This window comes from Salvelinus fontinalis, chromosome 13, assembly GCF_029448725.1.
Source record: "Salvelinus fontinalis isolate EN_2023a chromosome 13, ASM2944872v1, whole genome shotgun sequence".
Lineage (NCBI taxonomy): Eukaryota > Metazoa > Chordata > Actinopteri > Salmoniformes > Salmonidae > Salvelinus > Salvelinus fontinalis.
Genome location: NC_074677.1, coordinates 16,680,908 through 16,706,971, shown reverse-complemented (window position 1 = coordinate 16,706,971; position 26,064 = coordinate 16,680,908). Strand labels below are relative to the sequence as shown.

At 42.3% G+C, this 26,064-nt stretch overlaps 1 protein-coding gene across 2 annotated transcripts in view; it reads right to left on the bottom strand.

The window, feature by feature from the left end:
* The window catches only part of LOC129868171 (vasodilator-stimulated phosphoprotein-like), a 53,227-nt gene that overhangs the window by 14,105 nt on the left and 13,058 nt on the right, over positions 1 to 26,064 (bottom strand). For both annotated transcript variants that reach the window (XM_055941878.1, XM_055941879.1), the window contains exons 2-8: positions 24,138 to 24,309; positions 17,984 to 18,164; positions 17,411 to 17,477; positions 5,494 to 5,806; positions 4,967 to 5,064; positions 4,755 to 4,803; positions 2,950 to 2,980 (exon numbers count right to left, since the gene is read on the bottom strand). In XM_055941878.1, the coding sequence (XP_055797853.1) occupies positions 2,950 to 2,980; positions 4,755 to 4,803; positions 4,967 to 5,064; positions 5,494 to 5,806; positions 17,411 to 17,477; positions 17,984 to 18,164; positions 24,138 to 24,309 (911 nt within the window). The remainder of the gene's footprint in view (positions 1 to 2,949; positions 2,981 to 4,754; positions 4,804 to 4,966; positions 5,065 to 5,493; positions 5,807 to 17,410; positions 17,478 to 17,983; positions 18,165 to 24,137; positions 24,310 to 26,064) is intronic.

Below are 26,064 nucleotides of genomic sequence, written 5' to 3'. Positions count from 1 at the left end.
TGGGTTAGAGTCCCGCACCTTGAAAGCGTCAGCTCTACCCTTTAGCTCAGTGCGAATGTTGCCTGTAATCCATGGCTTCTGGTTGGGGTATGTATGTACAGTCAATGTTGGTGACGACGTCCTCGATGCACTTATTGATAGAGCCAGTGACTGATGTGGTGTACTCCTCAGTGCCATCGGAAGAATCACGGAACATGTTCCAGTCTGTGATAGCAAAACAGTCCTGTAGTTCAGCATCTGCTTCATCTGACCACTTTTTTATAGACCGAGTCACTGGTGCTTCCTGCTTTTATTTTTGCTTGTAAGTAGGAATCAGGAGGATAGAGTTGTGGTCGGATTTACCAAATGGAGGGTGAGAGAGAGCTTTGTACGTGTGTGTGTGGAGTACAGGTGATCTAGATTTTTTCCCCCTCTGGTTGCACATTTAACACGTTGATGGAAATTTGGTAGAACTGATTTAAGTTTCCCTGCATTAAAGTCTCCGACCACTAGGAGCACCGCCTCTGGGTGAGTGGTTTCCTGTTTGCTTATTTCCGTATACAGCTGACTGAGTGCGGTCTTAGTGCCAGCATCTGTCTGTGGTGGTAAATAAACAGCCACAAAAAGTATAGCTGAAAACTCTCTAGGCAAGTAGTGTGGCCTGCAATTTATCACAATATACTCTACCTCAGGCAAGCAAAATCTAGAGACTTCCTTAGATTCCGTGCACCAGATATGCATAGACCACCCCCCTCGTCTGACTGGAGTATGATGTTCTATCTTGCAGGTGCAGTGTGTATCCCGCTAGCTGAATATCCATGTTGTCATTCAGCCACGAATCCGTGAAACATAGGATATTACAGTTTTTGATGTCCCGATGGTAGGATATTCGTGATCGTACCTCGTCTATTTTATTGTCCAATGATTGCACGTTGGCGAGTAGTATTGACTTTAACGGCAGCTTTCCCACTCGCCTTTTCCGGGTCTTGACCAGGCATCCGGCTCTTTGTCCTCTGTACCTGCGTCGCTTCCTCTTGCAAATAGCGGGGATGTCGGCCCTCCCGGGTGTTTGGAGAATGTCTTGTGCGTCTTGTTGGTTGAAGAAAAATCTTTGTCTCATCCGAGGTGAGTGATCGCTGTCCTGATATCCAGAAGCTCTTTTTTGCCGTAAGATACGGTTGCAGAAACATTCTGTACAAAATAAGTTACAAATAACGCGAAAAAACCCACATAATAGCACAATTGGTTGGGCGCACGTAAAACTGCTGCCATTTCTTCCGGCGCCATTTTAATCCAAGAAAAAATGTCCTGTCTTAGGTCAGTTAGGATCACCACTTAATTTTAAGAATGTGAAATGTCAGAATAATAGTAGAGAGAATGATTCATTTCAGATTTAATTTATTTCATCGCATTCTCAGTGGGTCAGAAGTTTACATACATTCAATTAGTATTTGGTAGTGTTGCCTTTAAATATTTTAACTTGGGTCAAACGTTTTGGGAGCCTTCTACAAGCTTCCCACAATAAGTTGGGTGAATTTTGGCCCATTTCTCTTGACAGAGTTGGTGTAACTGAGTCAGGTTTGTAGGCCTCCTTCCTTGCAAACGCTCAGTTCTGCCTACAAATTTACTATGTGATTGAGGTCAGGGCTTTGTGATGGCCACTCCAATACCTTGACTTTGTCCTTAAGCCATTTTCCCACAGCTTTGAAAGTATGCTTAGGGTCATTGTACGTTTGGACAAGACCTATTTGCGACCAAGCTTTAACTTCCTGACTGACGTCTTGAGATGTTGCTTCAATATATCCACATAATTTCCTTCCTCATGATGCCATCTACTTTGTGAAGTGCACCAGTCTCTCCTGCAGCAAAGCACCTCCACAACATGATGCTCCCACCCCTGTGCTTCACGGTTGGGATGGTGTTCTTCGGCTTGCAAGCTTCCCCCTTTTTCCTCCAAACATAACAATGTTCATTATGGCCAAACAGTTCTATTTTTGTTTCATCAGACCAGAGGACATTTCTCCAAAAAGTACGATCTTTGTCCCCATGTGCAGTTGCAAACCGTAGTCTGGCTTTTTTATGGTGGTTTTGAAGCAGTGGCTTCTTCCTTGCTGAGCGGCCTTTCAGGTTATGTCGATATAGGACTTGTTTTACTGTGAATATAGACACTTTTGTACCCGTTTCCTCCAGCGTCTTCATAAGGTCCTTTGCTGTTGTTCTGGGATTGATTTGCACTTTTCGCACCAAAGTACGTTCATCTCTAGGAGACAGAACGCGTCTCCTTCCTGAGTGGTATGACAACTGTGTGGTCCCATGGTGTTAATACTTGCATACTATTGTTTGTACAGATGAACGTGGTACCTTCAGGTGTTTGGAAATTGCTCCCAAGGATGAACCAGACTTCTGGAGGTCTACAATTGTTTTTCTGAGGTCTTGGCTGATTTCTTTTGATTTCCCCATGATGTCAAGCAGAGGCATTGAGTTTGAAGGTAGGCCTTGAAATACAGCCACAGGTACACCTCCAATTGACTCAAATGATGTCAATTAGCCTATTAGAAGCTTCTAAAGCCACAACATAATTTTCCAAGCTGTTTAAAGGCACAGTCAATTTAGTGTATGTAAACTTCTGACCCACTAGAGTTGTGATACAGGCAAGTCCTAACCGACTTGCCAAAACTATAGTTTGTTAAAAAGAAATTTGTGGAGTGGTTGAAAAACGAGTTTTAATGACTACAACCTAAGTGTATGTAAACTTCCTACTCCAACTGTATGCATGTATGCATGTATGTATGTATGTATGTATGTATGTATGTATGTATGTATGTATGTATGCATGCATGTATTCAGCCAACACATTTTTGAAACAGTTAGCGGGCCAACTCATTGATCCTGCTTTCTTGAACAGCTCCCAGGTACATGCTGAGTCAAACACAAAAAGAATGGACTGAAGACTTCAGTGGATCTACTCACCACCTTGGCCTGAGGACTTTGAGGAGTCTTCCTAAAAGCACAGAGAAACAAAATGACATTGTGTCATCCCTTTACTATGCACAAATGTTTTTAACCATAGTGTGACTTGACTTGCAGCTTACACACACACACACACATTCGTAAAAGCAGTGGTGTAAAGTAATTAAGTAAAAATACTTTAAAGTACTAAAGTATTTTTGGGGGTATCTGTACTTTACTATTTATATATATTTGACTACTTTACTTCACTAATTTCCTTAAGAAAATGTATGGAGTAAAAAGTATACTTACTTGACACCCAAAAGTACTCGTTATATTTTGAATGCTTAGCAGGACAGGAAAAAGGTCCAATTCACGCACTTATCAACAGAACATCCCTGGTCATCCCTACTGCCTCTGATATGATCCAACTCACTAAACACACATGCTTCGTTTGTAAATTATGTCTGAATGTTGGAGTGTGCCTTTGGCTATCCGTAAAAAATTTTTTTTTTAAAGTTAAGAAAATGGTGCCGTCTGGTTTGCTTAATATAAAGAATTTGAAATGATTTATACTTTTACTTTTGATACTTAAGTATATTTTAAACCAGCTACTTTTAGACTTTTACTGAAGTAGAATTTTACTGTGTAACTTACTTTTTCTTGAGTTCTTTTTTATTAAGGTATCTTTACTTTTACTAGGGTATGGCAATTGGGTACTTTTTTTTTTACCACTGCTTAAAACCTCTTAAGGATCCGCCCCTTTTTAAAATGATTTTTGACCTAAAATGACATACCCAAATCTAACTGCCTGTAGCTCAGGCCCTGAAGCAAGGATATGCATATTATTGGTACCATTTGAAAGGAAACACTTTTAAATGTGTGGAAATATTAAAGGAATGTAGGAGAATATAACACAATTGATCTGGTAAAAGATAATACGAAAAAAAAAAAAAAAAACTTTTGTATTTTTTTTGTAAAGGCTATAATGTATTATTCCAGCCCAGGTACAATTTAGATTGTGGCAGCAGTGTATATGCAATGTTTTAGACTGATTCAATGAACCATTGCATTTCTGTTCAAACTTGTGTGTCAAGAATGCCCAAATGTTCCTAATTTGTTTATTTGTTTATTAATAACTTTTTATGTTCAAAATTGTGCACTCTTCTCAAACAATAGCATGTTATTCTTTCACTGTAATAGCTACTGGAAATTGAACAGTGCAGTTAGATTAACAAGAATTTAAGCTTACTGCCCATTTCAGATATGTCTATGTCCTGGGAAATTTTCTTGTTACTTACAACCCCATGCTAATCGCATTAGCCTACGTTTTTTAAACCTCCCACTTTGGGCTGGATGTGTCAAGGTCTAGTTTGCATTCAAGCCTCAGTTTTGGATTGAAAAAAATGCTTGACGCTGTGCGGGTCTCCTCTTCCAATGTCTAGTTCATACATATATAATCTATGAGCAGAATTTTTGTTTACCTCAATTAGCCACGAAATCCCTAGTTTGAAAAATACTTTTGTTGAAGCTGTGCCGGGCCATTTTCATTCCATTTCCCCCCACGTGGGCCAGCCCCCTAGCAATTCGAGTTCCAGCCTATGAGCTTCAGCCACTTGCATTTGAGTGACAGCTAGCAAGAGGTCTGCCCAGCGTAATCCAATGAAGTTACAGGGCTGGCCCAAAGGCTCAGTTGACACAGCAGAAACAGAGAGTAATAACGTGGTACTCATACGTGACATAGTACGCAATTACCGGAGAATCTCTTTCAGGATTTATGAGGGGAGGATTGTTGTCCCTACAAAGATCATTAACAGGAGACTTACATTGCTTGGCTCATCCTTCTTTGCGCCTGGATTATCTGACATTTTCTTCCTGCATACAAAGACACACAATGAAGACGAGGTCTAAGCCTCAGCAAATCACACACACGCACAGTCATATGATCGTAAACGTCACACATACACACACACAACGTTAACACATCACACACACTCATCCAGCCCCACATTTAACAAAGACTGAGGCAATGGCTCACCGTCGGGCCAGAATGGCACTCATCTCCCCCATCAGATTTCCTCCCCCACCACCTCCTCCTCCTCCCGATGTAGGAAGTGCCGCCGCACCACTATCCTCCTACAGAGAGAGACAGGCTCCGTTTCAATATTTAAAAAATGCACCCATCGTTCCTACCTTCCTTGAAGAAATCACTAATCTGACAGTAAGATTTGAGAAAGGTTGAAACCATGTCTTCACCTACAGTATATCCACTCACTTAAAGACCAGGGATTACCTCAAGAAAAGGGTGGAAGGAAAGATGCATTTGAAAGGTGTTCGACTCACTGAATTTTCAACATGCATCAACAATGGAATATGGAGTAAAAGAGATGTGTTCCAGGTCTTTTTTGAAGGTGCGATGCCTGCACAATTCAAATAAGATTTTCTATATGATATTGCCGTGGTTCTTGAGACGTTAAATACTTCTCTAGGCCTCGTCAGATCTGGTCATATGCACAGCAAGACTGCAATGAAGACTACATGGAAAACGTCTGACACTGGTCTCACCTTCGCAGATTTGCGTAGTTTGGCTCCTGCCAGGGCAGCAGCTAGTCCACCGAGACCCTCTCCATCCCCCCCTCCTCCTCCTGCTCCTCCTGGCAGAGGTGGGGCAGGTGGGGCCCCGGACCCAGGGGGTGGTGGGGGGCCAGGTGGGGGTGGAGGGCCAGCAGGTGGGGGGCCTGGGGGTGGTGGCGGGCCTGGGGGAGGTGGGGGTCCACCTGGGGCTGAGGGAGGGGCATGCGGGGCGGGTGGGGCTGTAGGAGGGATGGCTGCGGCCTGTCTTTCTCTCTCCTGCTGCTCCTGCCTCTGCAGCTCCATTCTACGAGGGGAGAGACACAGACAGAGTTCTTTCTATCGGTTAATGTTCACACACATAGAGATGTAGGATCTTTTATTTTGAGCCAGTTTTCTACAGCAGGACAAAAATCCAGCAGCAACAGGAAATGCAAATGATTACGTACATTTTTCGTATGCGAAAATAAAGCCTGAAATTTCAAAATGGAACTAAAGAAAGTTCTCCTGCAACAGGGTTATCAAATTAAGATCCTACATCTGTATAAATAGGCACACAAAGGTGTGTACACGCATACACAAAAAATGAGACTCATGATTGCATATTATCTACACATTTTCTTCGCATCATCTACACACCATACCACCCATGTACAATGTAAGATCACTATTATAACTTAGTGTGTGGGACTGTAGATTAGAGTGTTTTAAATCAAATTATATTTGTCACACGCACCGAATACAACAGGTGAAGACCATACTGTGAAATGTCCTTAACCAACAATGCAGTTCAAGAAATAGATTTAAGAAAATATTTACTAAATAAAATGTACATTTTTTAAAGTAACACAATAAAATTACATAACAATAACGAGGCTATATACAGGGGGTACCGGTACCGAGTCAATGTGCGGGGGTACAGGTTAGTTTGTACATGTAAGCTGGGGTAAAAAGTGACTATAATAAACAGCGAGTAGCAGCAGTGTAAAAATAAAGGGGGGGTGTTCATGTAAATAGTCTGCGTGGCACTGTAGGTTAGTGTGTGGTACTGTAGATTAGAGTGTGTATACAGTATGGTAGGTTAGAGTATTGAATGCCATTTAGCAGACACTTTTATACAAAGCCACTAACATTAGGAAATTGAACCCAGCGCCCATGCTCTACCAACTGAGCCACACAGAACCGGACTGCGTTGGTGTCAGGGTTAGATGTCAGTGACAGTCATAATAGGCGAATTGCAACGAAGACACAGAGCTTGTCATGGAGCACCGTGTTAGTATACTTAAGAAAACCAGTGCTAAAGGGAGATTACATGCACCAGCATGCTAAAATAAGCTTCACTGAAACGAAAAACCCACAAGAATAAACCAGTGATTAAGGTGATCTTCTGTTGATACAAGACAGCTGAAGCTATTGTCTCTCTTTATTCCCACCCCCAATGAGTTATCAACCTATCAGGAGAATTTGAAATTTAGGCTGATGCATGTAAAATACTTATTTTAAGAATATGGGAGTAGTAGGCCTATACTTCATCCATATACTGAGTATATGTGTGCTATTTGAAAAAGCTTTAGACTACATTTTCATTTATAAAAAAATATAGATAACGGTTTTTGAATACTCCTACTAACCGCACTAACATTACTATTTGTGACGTAAATGCCAAAAGTTCCAGGATGTCATAGTAAATTCACCAAAATACAAAGTATACAAGCAGTGGACACTATTTCCGTGCTTTTAGGGCCCATAATGCAATTCTTCAGATAATGGGCTTGGCTTCACAACGTTTTCAGATGATGAAAATGGCGAAAAATATGCAGCCGAAATCCTTTACCTAATTATGACAAATGTTAAGAAAATGTTGAGCAATGTAAGAAAGTAATGACTTTTCAAATAAGTTAAGTTACACGTTAGGTTGCCTGACAATTTGTTAGCTACGCTATCCTTACGAACCGCATAGCATCACAGTATCTACCCAGCGCCCATGCTCTAGTTACCGTCCTAACCAACGTTAGTTGGCTACTAATAAAGCAAACTTGCCAGGCAGTATATACTAACTAACTACCAAAACGTTTATTGATTTGATTATTCACGTTATTCTAAGGGGGTATAGTCGTTGTGAGTTCTCAATGGACATTTTTAATTCTGGCTATCTACTCCGATTTCAGAGCACTCTTGTCTGAGTGTGCCAGAGCGCAGAATTACTGATGGATTTACAAACGCTCAACACCTGTTGAATATTTGAATATGGCCAGTGTCAGTAAACGTCGGCAAAAACAAGCTTAATTAAATTGTTGCCAGCAGCACAGTTACAGTCACCAACGCTCTAGATAACATGAAAACTGCCTAACCAGCTCTGCTAGGCCGAGTAAAATGGTCAGAGTGAGGTGTTCTCTCATTTGGGTCTGGAAGTAGCTAGCAAGCTAGCCAACGTTAGCCAGTTAGCTTGACTGCCGTTGTGAGGTCAGAACACTCGAATCGGATCAACCCTACTCCTCGGCCAGAGCGTCCAGTATATGCTCCGAAAGCGAAACGCTGCTTGGCTCATCTCGCTCTAGTGGGGGAAAAAAGAAGAAGTAGGGTCATGGATCAGAAAACAAGGCAGTATCTGGTGTGACTACCATTTGCCTCATGCAGCGAGACACATCTCCTTCACATAGAGTTGATCAGGCTGTTGACTGTGGAATGTTGTCCCACTCCTCTTCAATGGCTGTGCGAAATTGCTGGATGTTGGCGGGAACTGGAACACGCGGTTGTACACGTCGAACCAGAACATCCCAAACATGCTCAATGGGTGACATGTTTTTTAAAATTTATTTCACCTTTATTTAACCAGGTAGGCTAGTTGAGAACAAGTTCTCATTTACAACTGCGACCTGGCCAAGATAAAGCATAGCAGTGTGAACAGACAACACAGAGTTACACATGGAGTAAACAATAAACAAGTCAATAACACAGTAGGAAAAAAACTAAATGAGTCTATATACAATGTGTGCAAAAGGCATGAGGTAGACAATAAATAGGCCATAGGAACGAATAATTACAATTTAGCAGATTAACACTGGAGTGATAAATCATCAGATGATCATGAGCAAGTAGAGATACTGGTGTGCAAAAGAGCAGAAAAGTAAATAAATAAAAACAGTAAGGGGATGAGGTAGGTAAATTGGGTGGGCTGTTTACAGATGGACTATGTACAGCTGGAGCGATCGGTTAGCTGCTCAGATAGCAGATGTTTAAAGTTGGTGAGGGAAATAAAAGTCTCCAACTTCAGCGATTTTTGCAATTCATTCCAGTCACAGGCAGCAGAGAACTGGAAGGAAAGGCGGCCAAAAGAGGGGTTGGCTTTTGGGATGATCAGTGAGATATACCTGCTGGAGCGCGTGCTACGGGTGGGTGTTGATATCGCGACCAGTAAACTGAGATAAGGCGGAGCTTTACCTAGCATGGACTTATGTCTAGTGATTATGCAGGCCATGGAAGAACTGGGACATTTTCAGCTTCCAGGAATTGTGTACAGATCCTTCCGACATGGGGACGTACATTATCATGCTGAAACATGAGGCGATGGCGGCGGATGATTGGCAAACAATAGGCCTCAGGATCTCGTCACAGTATCTCTGTGCATTGAAATTGCCATGGATAAAAGGCAATTGTGTTCGTTGTCTGTAGCTTATGCATGCCCATACCATAACCCCACCGCCACCATGGGGCACTCTGTTCACAACATTGACGTTAGCAAACAGCTCGCCCACTTGACGCCATAAACGTGGTCTGCGGCTGTGAGGCTGTTTGGACGTACAGTCAAATTCCCTAAAACAACGTTGGAGGTGGCTTATAGTACAGAAGTTAACATTCAATACTCTGACAACAGCTCTGGTGGATATTCCTGTAGACAGTATGCGAATTGCACGCTCCCGCGTGTGACAAAACTGTTGTTTGTTGTGTGACAAAACTGCTGGAGCCTTTTGCCTCCAGCACAAGGTGCACCTGTGTAATGAGTATGCTGTTTAAATCAGCTTCTTGATATGCCATACCTGTCAGGTTGATGGATTATTTTGGCAAAGGAGAAATGCTCAGTAACAGGGATGTAAACAAATGTGTGATTACTACATGATTCCATGTGTTATTTCATATTGTTGATGTCTTAACTATTATTCTACATTGTAGAAAACAGTAAAAATAAAGAACAACCCTTGAATGAGTAGGTCTGTCCAAACCTTTGACTGGTACTATATGTGATATGAGTAAAAAAAAAAAAAATTGCAAACATTTCTAAAAACCTGTTTTTGCTTTGTCATTATGGGGTAGTGTGTAGATTGTTTTTTTCCCCTCATCAATTTAATACATTTTAGAATAAAGCTTTAGTGTAACATACTTTCCGAATGTACTGTAGAGACAGGTTGAACACATTTTAAATGGCTTCAACACTATACCTTCAGTGATGACAAAGCGCAACCCCCGTGGAACGCATATGGACAGTGTGTGAAAGTAAAAAACTGAAACTCAAGTCAATTGTTTAGTTGTGCAAATACAGTGGGGATGCAGACAAATTTAAAATGGTTGTGAGTAGGGATGCACGATATATCGGTAAGTATATTGGAATCGGACGATATTAGCTAAAAATGACAACATCGGCCTGATGTCTAGTTTAATGCCGAAGTGAAAAAACGATGTTAAAGCTGACGTGTATACCTAAACTCAGCAAAAAAAAGAAATGTCCCTTTTTCAAGACCCTGTCTTTCAAAGATAATTCGTAAAAATCCAAACAACTTCACAAATCTTCATTGTAAAGGGTTTAAACACTGTTTCCCATGCTTGTTCAATGAACCACAAACAATTAATAAACATGCACCTGTGGAACGGTTGATAAGACCCTAACCGCTTACAGACGGGAAGCAATTAACGTCACAGTTATGAAAACTTAGGACACTAAAGAGGCCTTTCTACTGACTCTGAAAAACACCAAAAGAAAGATGCCAAGACTCCCTGCTCATCTGCGTGAATGTGCCTTAGGCATGCTGCAAGAAGGCATGAGGACTGCAGATGTGGCCACGGCAATACATTGCAATGTCCGTACTGTGAGACGCCTAAGACAGCGCTACAGGGAGACAGGACGGACAGTTGATTGTCCTCCCAGTGGCAGACCACGTGTAACTACACCTGCACAGGATTGGTATATTCGAACGTCACACCTTCAAGACAGGTACAGGATGGCAACAACAACTGCCCGAGTTACACCAGGAACGCACAATCCCTCAGTGCTCAGACTGTCCGCAATAGGCTGAGAGAAGCTGGACTGAGGGCTTGTAGGCCTGTTGTAAAGCAGGTCCTCACCAGATATCACCAGCAACAACATCGCCTATGGGCACAAACCCACCGTTGCTGGACCAGACAGGACTGGCAAAAAGTGCTCTTCACTGATGAGTCTCGGTTTTGTCTCACCAGGGGTGATGGTCGGATTCGTGTTTATCGTCGAAGGAATAAGCGTGACACCAAAGCCTGTACTCTGGAGCGGGATCGATTTGGAGGTGGAGGTCTGTCATGGTCTGGGGCGGTGTGTCACAGAATCATCGGACTGAGCTTGTCATCATTGCAGGCAATCTCAACGCTGTGCGTTACAGGGAAGACATCCTCCTCCCTCCATGTGGTACCCTTCCTGCAGGCTCATCCTGACATGAGGCTCCAGCATGACAACGTCACCAGCCATACTGCTCATTCTGTGTGAGATTTTCTGTAAGACAGGAATGTCTCAGTGTTCTGCCATGGCCAGCAAAGAGCCCGGATCTCCCTTTGTTCAGGTACACATTATTCCATTTCTGTTAGTCACATGTCTGTGGAACTTGTTCAGTTTATGTCTCAGTTGTTGAATCTTATGTTCATACAATTACTGAAATTTGCTGAAAATAAATGCAGTTGACAGCGTCAAGACGTTTCTTATTTTGCGAGTTTATATAATGTAGGTAGATGATGTAATGACGCCACAAAAAATATACAGCGCTACACGTGTAACACAGTATTCCTAACCTAGCCCCCAAAGTCTGCGGTGTGGATCTATTTTGAAGTTTCATAGGAAGATAACAAAAAGCCAATATGCAATGTTCTCTGTCGCGGATGATGTTGGCTTTCACCGAATGATCGAGCATTGGTACACACTACCAAGTATGCGCTTTTTTTCAGATGCCCTACCGGAGTAACACAGTATTATTGAAACACACTTGCTAGGGGCGTCACTGCTATTAGCTTCACGACTGACATTTGGACCAACGATGTCAGCCCCATGAGCATGCTGAGTCCGACAGCAGAGAGTCGACAAGGAAAACTTGCAAAAGTACTCTACTAGAAGCTGTGAACAAGCGAGTCATGGCATTCTCTCTGAGCCTCTATACTGTTTCGCCACCATGCTTGATGGTCAATAAAACGACCACTACTTCGATGCAGACAAGAAACAGGGTCACCGTGAAATGTTACATAAACAGCTGGACAAGATGGAAACGGATACAGTAACAGTGCGCAATGAGGAAGAGAGGCCACGGAGACACACAGAGCTGAAACTTCACTGCTTGACATGTATGATGAAATCCTGGTTGAGCATGAAACGACTGAACAAATGAACAACAAAACAGCACAGCAAGTTAAAGAAATAGGTTTTGATTATGTTTTATTGGTAATGGGGACATACGTAAATGCTTTATTTAACTAGGCAAGTCAGTTAAGAACAAATTCTTATTTACAATTCCGGCTGACGCCGGCCAAACACGGATTACGCTGGGCCAATTCAAGATGGCCACCATTGTACCTGTACCCAAGAAAACAAAGGTAACTAAACTAAATGACTATCTATAGCACTCACTTCTGTCATCATGAACTGCTTTAAGAGACTAGTCAAGGATCTACCTTACCGGACACCCTAGACCCACTTCAATTTACTTACCACCCCAACAGATCCACAGACGATGCAATCGCCATCGCACTGCACACTGCCCTATCCCATCTGGACAAGAGGATTACCTATAGTTGAAGTCGGAAGATTACATACACCTTAGCCAAATACATTTAAACTCAGTTTTTCACAATTCCTGACATTTAATCCTAGTAACAATTCCCTGCCTTAGGTCAGGTAGGATCACCACTTCATTTTTAGAATGTGAAATGTCAGAATAATAGTAGATAAATCATTCTATTTCAGCTTTTATTTCTTTCATCACATTCCCAGTGGGTCAGAAGTTTACATACACTCAACAAGTATTTGGTAGCATTTCCTTTAAATTGTTTAACTGGAATCAAATGTTTCAGGTAGCCTTCCACAAGCTTCCCACAACAAGTTGGGTGAATTTTGGCCCATTCCTTCTGACAGAGCTGGTGTAACTGAGTCAGGTTTGTAGGCCTCCTTGCTCACACACACACACCTTTTCAGTTCTGCCAACATATTTTCTATAGGATTGAGGTCATGGCTTTGTGATGGCCACTCTAATACCTTGACTTTGTTGTCCTTAAGCCATTTTGCCACAACTTTGGAAGTATGCTTGGGGTCAGTGTCCATTTTGAAGACCCATTTGTGACCAAGCTTTAACTTCCTGACTGATGTCTTGAGATGTTGCTTCAATATATCCACAATTTTCCATCCTCATGATGCCATCTATTTTGTGAAGTGCACCAGCCCCTCCTGCAGCAAAGCACCCCCACAACATGATGCTGCCACCCCCGTGCATTACGGTTGGGATGGTGTTCTTCGGCTTGCAAGCGTCCCCCTTTTTCCTCCAAACATAACGATGGTCATTATGGCCAAACAGTTCTATTTTTGTTTCATCAGACCAGAGGACATTTCTCCAAAAAGTACAATCTTTGTCCCCATGTGCAGTTGCAAACCGTAGTCTGGCTTTTTTAATGGTGGTTTTGGAGCAGTGGCTTCTTCCTTGCTGAGCGACATTTCAAGTTATGTCGATATAGGACTTGTTTTACTTTGGATATAGATACTTTTGTACCTGTTTCCTCCAGCATCTTCACAAGGTCCTTGCTGTTGTTCTGGGATTGATTTGCACTTTTCACACCAAAGTACGTACATCTCTAGGAGACAGAACGCGTCTCCTTCCTGAGTGGTATGACAGCTGCGTAGTCCCATGGTGTTTATACTTGCGTACTATTGTTTGTACAGATGAACGTGGTACCTTCAGGCGTTTGGAAATTGCTCCCAAGGATGAACCAGACTTGTGGAGGTCTACAATTTTCTTTCTCAGGTCTTGGCTGATTTCTTTTGATATTCCCATGATGTCAAGCAAAGAGGCATTGAGTTTGAAAGTAGGCCTTGAAATACATCCACAGGTACACCTCCAATTGACTCAAATGATGTCAATTAGCCTATCAGAAGCTTCTAAAGCCATGACAATTTTCGGGAATTTTCCAAGCTGTTTAAACCCTGTGCAACTGGGTCCTGGACTAGTGCAAACCCCCAGGTGGTGAAGGTAGGAAACAACACCACCTTACTGATCCTCAACACTGGGGCCCCACAAGGGTGCGTGCTCAGGCCCCTCCTGTACTCCCTGTTCACCCATGACTGCGTGGCCACGCACGCCTCCAACTCAATCAAGTTTGCAGATGACACAACAGTAGTAGGCATGATTACCAACAACGATGAGACAGCCTACAAGGAGGAGGTGAGGGCTCGGAGTGTGGTGCCAGGAAAATAACCTCTCACTCAACATCAACAAAACTAAGGAGATGATCGTGGACTTCAGGAAACAGCAGAGCGAGCACCCCCCTATCCACATCGATGGGACAGCAGTGGAGAAGGTGGAAAGCTTCAAGTTCTTTGGCGTACTCATCACTGACAAACTGAAATGGGCCACCCACACAGACAGTGTGATGAAGAAGGCACAACAGCGCCCCTTCAACCCCAGGAGGCTGAAGAAATTTGGCTTGGCACGTAAAACCCTCAAACTTTTACAGATGCACAATTGAGAGCATCCTGTCGGGCAGTATCATCCAGAAGGCGAGGTCAGTACTGGTGCATCAAAGCTGGGGCCGAGAGACTGAAAAACAGCTTTTATCTCAAGGCCATCAGACTGCTAAATAGCCATCACTAGCACATTAGAGGCTGCTGCATATATACGACGACTTGAAATTACTTTAATAATGTTTACATATTTTGCATTACTCATCTCATATGTATATACTGTATTCTATTCTACTGTATCTTAGTCTATGCCGCTCTGACATTGCTCGTCCATAAATTTGCACAACCGTGTGGGGTCACTTAGAAATGTCCTGCTTTTCTTTCAAAAACAAGATGTTTTGTTCTTTAAAATAGCATCAAATTGATCAGAAATAGAGTGTAGACATTGTTAATGTTGTAAATGACTATTGTAGCTGGAAACAGCAGTCCGTGTGATCAAAACAATCTTGAAGCGTGGATTCCGATTGGTTAGACCAGCATTGAATTGTACTTAGCACAGGTACTTCCGGTTTGAGTGTCTGCCTATGGGAAGGAGGAGCAAAATGGGGTCGTGATCAGATTTGCCGAAGGGATGGCGGGGGAGGCCCTTGAGGGCATCCCGGAAGTTGGAGTAGCAGTGGTTGTGTTTTAGCAGTGCGAGTACTGCAGTCAATATGTCGATAGAACTTCGGTAGCGTTTTCCTCAAATTTGCTTAGTTAAAATCCCCAGTTACAATAAATGCACCCTCAGGATATGTGGTTTCCAGTTTGTATAAAGTCAAGTGAAGTTCTTTGAGGTTCGTCGTGGTATCAGCTTGGGGGGGGAATATACACAGCTGTATAGGGAGGTAATTCGGTCCGAATTTCATTGTGTGGTATTCTAGGTTGGGTGATCAAAAGGACTTGAGTTTCTGTATGTTATCACATTCACACCATGAAACATACACTCCCACCCTTCTTCCCGGAGAGATATTAATCTACATTGGCGTACAGAGGCCCATTATCAGCAACCATCAGCAACCTGTGTTCCAATGTCATGTGGTGTTAGCTAATCCAAGTTAAGCTAATTGATCATTAGAAAACCCCTTGGCAATTATGTTAGCACAGCTGAAAACGGTTGTGTTAATTAAAGAAGCATTAAAACTGTCCTTCTTTAGACTAGTTGAGTATCTGGAGATTCAGCATTTATGGGTACGATTACAGGCTCAAAATGGCCAGAAACAAATAACTTTCTTCTGAAACTCGTCAGTCTTTTCTTGTTCTGAGAAATGAAGGCTATTCCATGCGAGAAATTGCCAAGAAACTGAAGATCTTGTACAACGCTGTGTACTACTCCCTTCACAGAACAGGGCAAACTGGCTCTAACCAGAATAGAAAGAGTGGGAGGCCCCAGTGAACAACTGAGCAAGAGGACAAGCACATTAGAGTGTCTAGTTTGAGAAACAGACGCCTCACAAGTCCTCAACTGGAAGCTTCATTAAATAGTACCCACAAAACACCAGTCTCAACATCAACAGTGAAGAGGCGACTGCAGGATGTTGGCCTTCTAGGCAGAGTTGCAAAGAAAAAGCCATATCTCAGACTGGCCAATAAAAAGAAAAGATTAAGATGGACAAAAGAACACAGACACTGGACAGAGCAAGATTGTAAAAGTGTTATGGCAAGACAAATCTAAGTTTGAGTTGTTCGGATCACAATGAACAACATTCGTGAGACGCAAAAATAATGAAAAGATGCTAGAGGAGCGCTTGACGCAATCTGTCTAGCATGGTGGAGGCAATGTGATGGTCTGGGCTGCTTTAGTGGTGGTAAAGTGGGAGATTTGTACAGGGTAAAAGGGATCTTGAAGAAGGAAGGCTATCACTCCATTTTGCAATGCCATGCCATACCCTGTGGACGGCGCTTAATTGGAGCCAATTTCCTCCTACAACAGGACAATGACCCAAAGCATAGCTCCAAACTATGCAATAACTATTTAGGGAAGAAGCAGTCAGCTGGTATTCTGGTCTATAATGGAGTGGCCAGCACAGTCACCGGATCTCAACCCTATTGAGTTGTTGTGGAAGCAACTTGACCGTATGGTACGTAAGAAGTGCCCATCAAGCCAATCCAATTTGTGGGAGGTGCATCAGGAAGCATGGGGTGAAATCTCTTCAGATTACCTCAACAAATTGACAACTACAATGCCAAAGGTTTGCAAGGCTGTAATTGCTGCAAATGGAGGATTCTTTGATGAAAGTGAAGTTTGAAGGAGACAATCATTATTTATAATTTAACGGTTTTGACTATATTTCCTATTCATTTTGCAACTAACTTCATGTATGTTTTCATGGAAAACAAGGACATTTCTAAGTGACCCCAAACTTGAATGGTAGTGAATATATTCTTAATTCCATTCCTTTACTTAGATTTGTGTGTATTGTTGTGAAATTGTTAGATGTTAGTTGTTAGATATTACTGCACTGTTGGAGCTAGAAACACAAGCATTTCACTACATGGCCTCCGAAACACGACCTCACCAAGCCACACTGCTCCTTGACACATTGCTCGCTTAACCAGGAAGCCATCTCCACCAATGTGTCGGAGGAAACACTGTACAGCTGGTGACCGAAGTTAGCATGCATGCACCTGGCAAACACAAGGAGTCGCTAAAACGCGATGGGACAAGGACATCTCAGCCAGCCAAACCCTCCCCTAACCCGGACGACGCTGGGCCCATTGTGTGCCGCCTCATGGGTCTGCAATGCAGTGCCTTAGACCGCTGCTCCACTCGGGAGGCCCAGGGTGTTTTAGACATACAAAATGTTTGAAGTTGTAAGGTAGAGAGTGTGTTTTACTAATAATTGTGCACAACCAATATGAAGATGTGGGTAAGTTGGTATGCAACAGGAACATTATTAACCAGGAGCTATAGAGAACTTATCTTTGGTGCTGTACTACTCAGCACCTGAAGAAACCCTAAAATCATGTGAACGGTACCTCCTCTGCTGCTCCAGCTCCTCTGGGGAGGGTCCATTCTGGACAGGGCGAGGGAGAGAGGAGTATCCTGAGGATAGAAACAGACAACGAGTGAGTGAGTAATGTGTATTTTAGCGGTCCTGTTAAAATACTTTAAAAATGCATCTTTCCCTTCTCCCTTTCTGACAAAATCTATCCAATGGTGTTAGGTAAAGGCTGGAATCCTTAATGGTGAAACAGCCACGTTCGTTTGCGATATTAGAAGAAGTGGCCGCAGACAACAAATACTGTTTTACCCCTCTGACATCATTGTAAAAAATATATATATCACGTTGCGCGACGCTCCTCACCTCCGCTTCGACAAAAAAACAAAAAAAACAATAACAATGGTGGTGAGGTGGACAGTGGTGCCGTTTCCCCTACTGCGGATTCCAGATCACTGATTGCAGCAAGAAAAAAATAACAGGCGAGCGACCTTCCGTTCAATTTATTTAAAATTCACAGTGAATAAGCAAAATGCGTTTCACGTTCATTTATTTATCGATATATATTTTTGGTATGCATTATATTTTTGTCCTATATTATGGTTCATACCCGAGTCGCCGAGAGCACTCAGCACCTCCAGGGCGTGCATCATGCCATTGGCAAAGAGGGTGGCGTCCTCCTTGCTGCCGAAGTTCAGCCCCCACACTTGCCGGGCGTCCCGCCACTGGTGGAAGTTGGTTGTGGCCTGATTGTACTTCAGCCCCTTGACGATTGGACAGTTGATCACCACCTGGGAGTGTCAGGCAGGAAGTAAAAGACAATGAGAAACTATGAGTGGAATAAGAGTATGCGTTCACTGAGAGAATGTGTGTGTGGAATATAGCATGTGTAGGTAAGTACACACTGGAGAGAGAACCTAGATTGTATTTGTACCTTGTATTTCAAAATTGTTTAATCCTTGTATCCCTTCATGCTCAACTAGTGCTTCAGTCAGTGCCTTGCAAAATGATTCATCCCCCTTGGCATTTTTCCTATTTTGTTGCATTATAACCTGTAATTTAAATTGATTTTTATTTTGGATTTCTTGTAATGGACATCCACAAAATAGTCAAAATTTGTGGAGTAAAAAAAAATAAAAAAAATAATAACTTGTTTAAAAAAATTCAAAAAAATTCTAAACAGAAAGTGGTGCATGCGTACATATTCACTCCCTTTGCTATGAAGCCCCTAAATAAGATCTGGTGCAACCAAATACCTTCAGAAGTCACATAATTAGTTAAATAAAGTCCACCTGTGTGCAATCTAAGTGTCACATGATCTCAGTATATATACACACACACACACACACCTGTTCTGAAAGGCCCCAGAGTCTGTAACACCACTAAGCAAGCAGCACCATGAAGCCCAAGGAGCTCTCCAAACAGGTCAGGGACAAAGTTGTGGATAATTATGTGGGAGACTCCCCATACATATGGAAGAAGGTTCTCTGGTTAGATGAGACTAAAATGTAGCTTTTTGGCCATCAAGGAAAACACTGTCTGGCGCAAACCAAACACCTCTCATCACTCCGAGAACACCATCCACACATTACATTACATTAAGTCATTTAGCAGACGCTCTTATCCAGAGCGACTTACATTTTTTTACCTTTATTTAACTAGGCAAGTCAGTTAAGAACAAACTCTTATTTTCAATGACGGCCTAGGAACAATGGGTTAACTGCCTTGTTCAGGGGCAGAACGACAGATTTGTACCTTGTCAGCTCGGGGATTTGAACTTGCAACCTTTCGGTTACTAGCCCAACGCTCTAACCACTAGGCTACCCTGCCGCCCTGCCGCCTCACACAGTGAAGCATGGTGGTGGCAGCATCATGCTGTGGGGATGTTTTTCCATCGGCAGGGACTGGGAAACTGGTAAGAACTGAAGGAATGACGGATGGCGCTAAATACAGGGAAAATCTTGAGGGAAAACTGTTTCATTCTTCCAGAGATTTAAGCTGGGATGGAGGTTCAACTTCCAGCAGGACAATGACCCTAAGCATACTGCTAAAGCAACACTCAAGTGGTTTAAGGGGAAACATTTAAATGTCTTGGAATGACCTAGTCAAAGCCCAGACCTCAATCCAATTGATAATCTGTGGTATGACTTAAAGATTGCTGTACACCAACGGAACCCATCCAACTTGAAGGAGCTGGAGAAGTTTTGCCTTAAAGAATGGGCAAAAATCCCAGTGGTAGGATGTGCCAAGCTTATAGAGACTTGCAGCTGTAATTGCTGCAAAATTCTTAAGGTTAGCCATTAACTCTGAAAGGTTTAGAGTATGCTTAGAATAAATATTTGAAAAATAACTTTCTATCAATGGATTTGAACATGCAACCTTTTGAACCAGAGGCAGATGCTTATACCCATACACAACACTAATTGAAGGTAACAGCGCTCACTGTTTCCCCTAGTGTCCAGTTTCCACATCATCTCCCAACGTCCTCAGACATGGATGGACGTTGAATACTGACTTGTATCACGGGTGACCTGCATGGCCCCATCTGTGGAATCAGTGAAGCGGAGGTGCATTTGAAAACAGAGCTTTTAGTGAAACTGTGTTAATATGTTAAACTGTGCTAATATGCTAGGCTAAGTCTCTCTAGTCACTTGTGATACTAGTAGTGTGGACCCTTCCATTGCCCTTTCCAAAGCAATAGATCTTTTGTAGACTGTGCTAAGATGCTAGGCTAGGATAAGCTAAACTAAAAGTTGGTTCTAGTTAGGCTAGGCTACACTAGGTCTCTTTCGTCTTAGTGTGGGTTCTCCACTACCCTAGTGTGAGAGGAAGGTGTTAGCGCGAGAGCAGACGTAGTGACACACAGTAAACAGAAGTGAGATAGGGAAGCCAGAGAGAAAGAGGAAGACAGCTGACATATACAACCCAAACTATACTAATGACACTAACCTCAAGGAGCAGAGAGGCTGATGGCTGCATGTTCACGGTCTGCAGCAGACAGACAAATGACAAAGCCTAACTACAAATCTCTGAGTGTGACAGGGCAAGGAAGTGCCAAGGGGACTGGTTCCCATATGGTGTTATAGCAACACTCACAAGATTTACAGATCAGTCTGTCTAATAATGTTCAAGTCAGTCAGTTAGACTGTCCAAAGAGGTTCCAGACCAGTAGGGAAAATGTTACCCTCCAAGCACCGCATTGTTGTCTCGTGTATGTGTTCATATTTATGTACAGTACCAGTCAAAAGTTTGGACACACCTACTCATTCAAGCGTGTTTCTTTACTTTCACTCTTCTACATTGTAGAATAATAGAGAAGACATCAAAACTATGAAATAACACATATGGAATCATGTAGTCACCAATCAAAATATTTTATATTTGAGGTTCTTCAAAGCAGCCACACTTTGCCTTGACGAAAGCTTTGCGCACTCTTGGCATTCTCTCAACCAGCTTCATGACCTGGAATGCATTTCAATTAACAGGTGTGCTTTGTTAAAAGTTAATTTGTTGAATTTCTTTCCTTCTTAAAATGAGCCAATCAGTGGTGTTGTGACAAGATATGGGTGGTATACAGAAGATAGCCATATTTGGTAAAAGACCAAGTCCATATTATGGCAAGAACAGCTCAAATAAGCAAAGAGAAATGACAGTCCATCATTACTTTATAGACATAAAGGTCAGTCAATTCAAGTGCAGTCGCAAAAACCATCAAGCGCTATGATGAAATTGGCTCTCATGAGGACTGCCACAGGAAAGACCCAGAGTTACCTCTGTTGCAGAGGATAAGTTCATTAGAGTTACCAGCGTCAGTAATTGCAACCCAAATAAATGCTTCAGAGTTCAAGTAACAGACACATCTCAACATCAACTGTTCAGAGGAGAATGCATGAACCAGGCCTTCATGGTCGAATTACTGCAAATAAACCACTACTAAAGGACACCAATAAGAAGAAAAGACTTGCTTGGGTCAAGAAACACGAGCAATGGATATTAGACCGGTGGAAATCTGTCCAACCACCTTGTCTTTGTGACGCAGAGTAGTGATCTCCGCATTTGTGGTTCCCACCGTGAAGCATGGAGGTGTTGTTGTTATGGTGTGGGGGTGCTTTGCTGGTGACACTGTCTGTGATTGATTTAGAATTAAAGGCACACTTAACCAAAATGGCTACCACAGCATTCTGCAGCGATACGCCATCCCATCTGGTTTGCGCTTAGTGGGACTATCATTAGTTTTTCAACAGGACAATGACCCAAATCACACCTCCAGGCTGTGTAAGGGCTATTTGACCAAGAAGGAGAGCGATGGAGTGCTGCATTAGATCACCTGGCCTCCACAATCACCTGACCTCAACCCAATTGAGATGATCTTCATTTTTTTAAAGAAAAATCTTATTTACAATGACGGCCTACATCGGCCAAACCCGGACAACGCTGGGGCAATTGTGTGCCGCAGAGTGAAGGAAAAGCAGCCGACAAGTGCTCAGCATATGTGGGAACGCCTTCAAGACAGTTGGAAAAGCATTCTAGGTGAAGCTGGTTGAGAGAATGCCAAGAGTGTGCAAAGCTGTCATCAAGGCAAAGTGTGGCTATTTTGAAGAATCTAAAGTATTTGTTTAACACTTTTTTGGTTACTACATGATTCCGTATGTGTTATTTCATAGTTTTTGTCTTCAATATTATTCTACAATGTGGAAAATAGTAAAAAATAGAGAAACTCTTGAATTAGTAGGGGTCCAAACTTTGACTTGTACTGTAAATGTGTGTGTGTGTGTGTATGTATATATATATATATATATATACACATACAGTATACATACATATATATACATATATATATACATATATACATACACATATACATATACACATATACATATACACATATATATATATACACACACACACACACACACACACACACACACACACACACACACACACACACACACACACACACACACACACACACAGTGCTTTCAGAAAGTATTCTGACCTCTGGACTTTTTCTACATTTTGTTGTGTTACAAAGTGGGATTAAAATTGATTTAATTGTCATTCTTTGTCAATGATCTACACAAAATACTCTAATGTCAAAGTGCAAGAAAAATCCAAACATTTGTAAAACATTCATTAAAAAAACATGAATATATTCAACACCCTGAGTCAATACATGTTATTATCAACTTTTGCAGCGCGTGTCTTTCTGGGTAAGTCTAACAGCTTTTCACACCTGGATTGTGCAACATTTGCCCATTATTTTTTTCCAAATTATTCAAGCTCTGTCAGATTTGTTGTTGAAAATTGCTAGACAACCATTTTCAGGTATTGCCATAGATTTTCAAGCAGATTTAAGTCAAACCTGTAACCAGGTCACTCAGGAACATTCACTGTCTTCTTGGTAAGCAACTCCAGTGTAGACTTGGCCTTGTGTTTTAGGTTATTGTCCTGCTGAATGGTGAAATCATCTCCCAGTCTCTGGTGGAAAGCAGACTGAACCAGGCTTGCCGACTAGGATTTTGCCTGTGCTCAGCTCCATTCTGTTACTTTTTTAACCTGAAAAACTCCCCAGTCCTTAACGATTACAAGCACACCCAAAACATGATGCAGCCACCACTATGCTTGAAAATATGGAGAGTGGTACTGAATAAAGTGTTGTATTGAATTTGCCCCAAATTTAACACTTCGCATTCAGGACAAAAAGTGCTTTGCTTTAGTTGCAAACAGGATGCATGTTTTGGAATATTTTTATTTTGTACAGGCTTCCTTCTTTTCACTCTGTCAATTAGGCAACTATTGTGGCATAACTACAATGTTGTTGGTCCACCTTCAGTTTCCTCCTATCACAGCCATTAAAATCTAACTGTTTTAAAGTCACCATTGGCCTCATGGTGAAATCCCTGAGTCGTTTCCTTCCTCTCCGGCAAGTGAGTTAGGAAGAAAGCCTGTATCTTTGTAGTGACTGGGTGTATTGATACCACCACCCAAAGTGCAATTAACAACTCGATGCTCAAAGGGATATTCAGTGCCCTTATTTGTTAGGCATTGGAAGACCTCCCTGATCTTTGTGGTTGAATTAATGCTTGTAATTCTCTGCTTGACTGAGGGACCTTACAGATGATTGTATGTGTGGTACAGAGATGAGGTAGTAATTTCCAAATTATGTTAAAAACAAATTATTGCAGACAGAGTCCATGTAACTCATATGATTTGTTAAGCAAATTTTTCCTCCTGAACTTATTTCGACTTGCCATAACAAAGGGGTTGAATACTTATTGATTCAAGACATCACAGATTTTCATTTTTAATTAATTTGTAAAACACTTGAAAAACATAATTCAACTTTGACATTATGGGGTATTACGCATAGTGACAAAAAAAATCTCAATATAATCCATTATAAATTCAGGCTGTAACACAACAAAATGTGGAAAAAGTCAAGGGGTGTGAATACTTTCTGAAGGCACTGTGTATATACAGTATATACAGTAAAATGCGTTTGATCTTGGGCATCCACTGGTTGAATCAACGTTGTTTCCACATAATTTCAATGAAATGATGTCGAACCAACGTGGAAAAGATGTTGAATTGACATCTGGGTGCAGTAGTTTGATTAGTGAGAAGTCAGACAGAAATACTTGATGAAAGACGTGAAAGCTTAAAAAAATGTCAAACAAAACAGCTATTTTGCTCAATCGAATATCTGACAGTGCCTCCTAGGAATTTCTCTGTTCATGGTGTGTGTGTGTGTGTACACTAGTTACCTGCTGGTCGGCCTGAATCTTGCGTCCCACCACTCGGAATGTGTTGGCCACGGGGTTGTGGTAGATCTGGACCCTGCTGAAGGCCTGGCCCCCTGTGCCTGCTGGCACCCAGCGCTTGTTAGCATCATCGTACAGCATGACCGTGGCCCGCGCCTGGCAGATACTGGACTCACTGAGAGAGAAAGATGGAGGAGAGAGGGAAAGGAATAGACAGGTAGAGAAGAGGGACAGAGAGAGAGATAAACAGGGAAAGGGTGGCAGAGAGATAAAGAGATGAAGAGGAGAGATGAAGAGGGATAGAAACGGAGTGTGTGGAGGGGAAGAAAGAGATGGAGGAGAGAGGGAAGGAGTTAATTCAGTCATCCTCAACAAGGAAATAATGAGAGAGCCCATTTCTTCACTGTTGTGGACATTGCTTTGTTGTCGATGTTGCTTTATGGCAGTAAGAGCAAGATGAGGAACTTCAGGATGCCTAAAAGAGCTTACGAAGCAATGTTTTACAGTAAACAGATACGGTCACGAGCGACTTTTTAGCACTGTTTTTTTGGAATCTGTGCTGCGACATTTTCCCCCACGTGGGCCAGGCCCCTATCAATTTGAGTGACAGCTAGAAAGATGCACACGCAACACAGCGAGAGAAGAGAACAATGACATGGTACACATACATCGCATTTGGAAAGTATGCAGAACCCTTGACTTTTTCCACATTTTGTTACGTTACAGCCTTATTCTAAAATTGATTAAAAACAAAAAACACTCCTTATCAATCTACACATAATACCCCATAATGACAAAGCAAAAACTGGTTTTTAGAAATGAGTGCAAATTTATTAAAATAAAAATAACTGAAATATTACACATGCATAAGTATTCAGGCTATTTACTCAGTACCTTGTTGAAGCACCTTTGGCAGCGAATACCGCCTCGAGTCTTCTTGGGTATGACGCTACAAGCTTTGCACACCTGTATTTGGGGAGTTACTCCCATTCTGCACAGCTATTTTCAGGTCTCTCCAGAGATGTTAGATCGGGTTCAAGTCTGGGCTCTGGCTGGGACACAAGGAAATAGAGACTTGTCCCGAAACCACTCCTGCGTTGTCTTGGCTGTGTCCTTAGGGTCGTTGTCCTGTTGGAAGGTGAACCTTCACCGCAGTTTGAGGTCCTGCTGCTGTAACAGCCTCCACTCTTCTGGGAAGGCTTTCCACTAGATGTTGCAACATTGCTTCCATTCAGCCACAAGAGCATTAGTGAGGTCAGGCACTGATGTTGGGCGATTAGGCCTGGCTCGCAGTTGGTGTTAATCCCAAAGGTGTTTGATGGAGTTCCAATCAAATCAAACTTTATTTGCCACATGCGCCAAATACAAGAAGTGTAGACTTTACCATGAAATACTTACTTGCAAGCCCTTAACCAACAGTGCAGTTCAAGAAGAAGATATTTACCAAGTAGGCTAAAATAAAAAGTAATAATAAAAAGTAACACAATAAGAATAACGAGGCTATATACAGGGGGCACCGGTACCGGCTAGTTGAGGTAATCTGTACATGTAGGTGAGGGCGAAGTGACTATGCATGGGTAACAAACAAACAGCGAGTAGCAGTGGCGATTTTTATGATTTGTTCAGCAGTCTAATGGCTTGGGGGTAAAAGCTGTTGAGGAGCCTTTTGGTTTGCCTAGACTTGGCACTCCGGTACCGCTTGCCGTGCGGTAGCAGAGAAAACAGTCTATAACTAGGGTGACTGGAGTCTCTTACAATTTTATGGGCTTTCCTCTGACACCACCTATTATATAGGTCCTGGATGGCAGGAAGCTTGGCCCCAGTGATGTACTGGACCATTCACACTACCCTCTGTAGTGCCTTACGGTCAGATGCCGAGCAGTTGCCATACCAGGCGGTGATGCAACCGGTCAGGATGCTCTCGATGGCG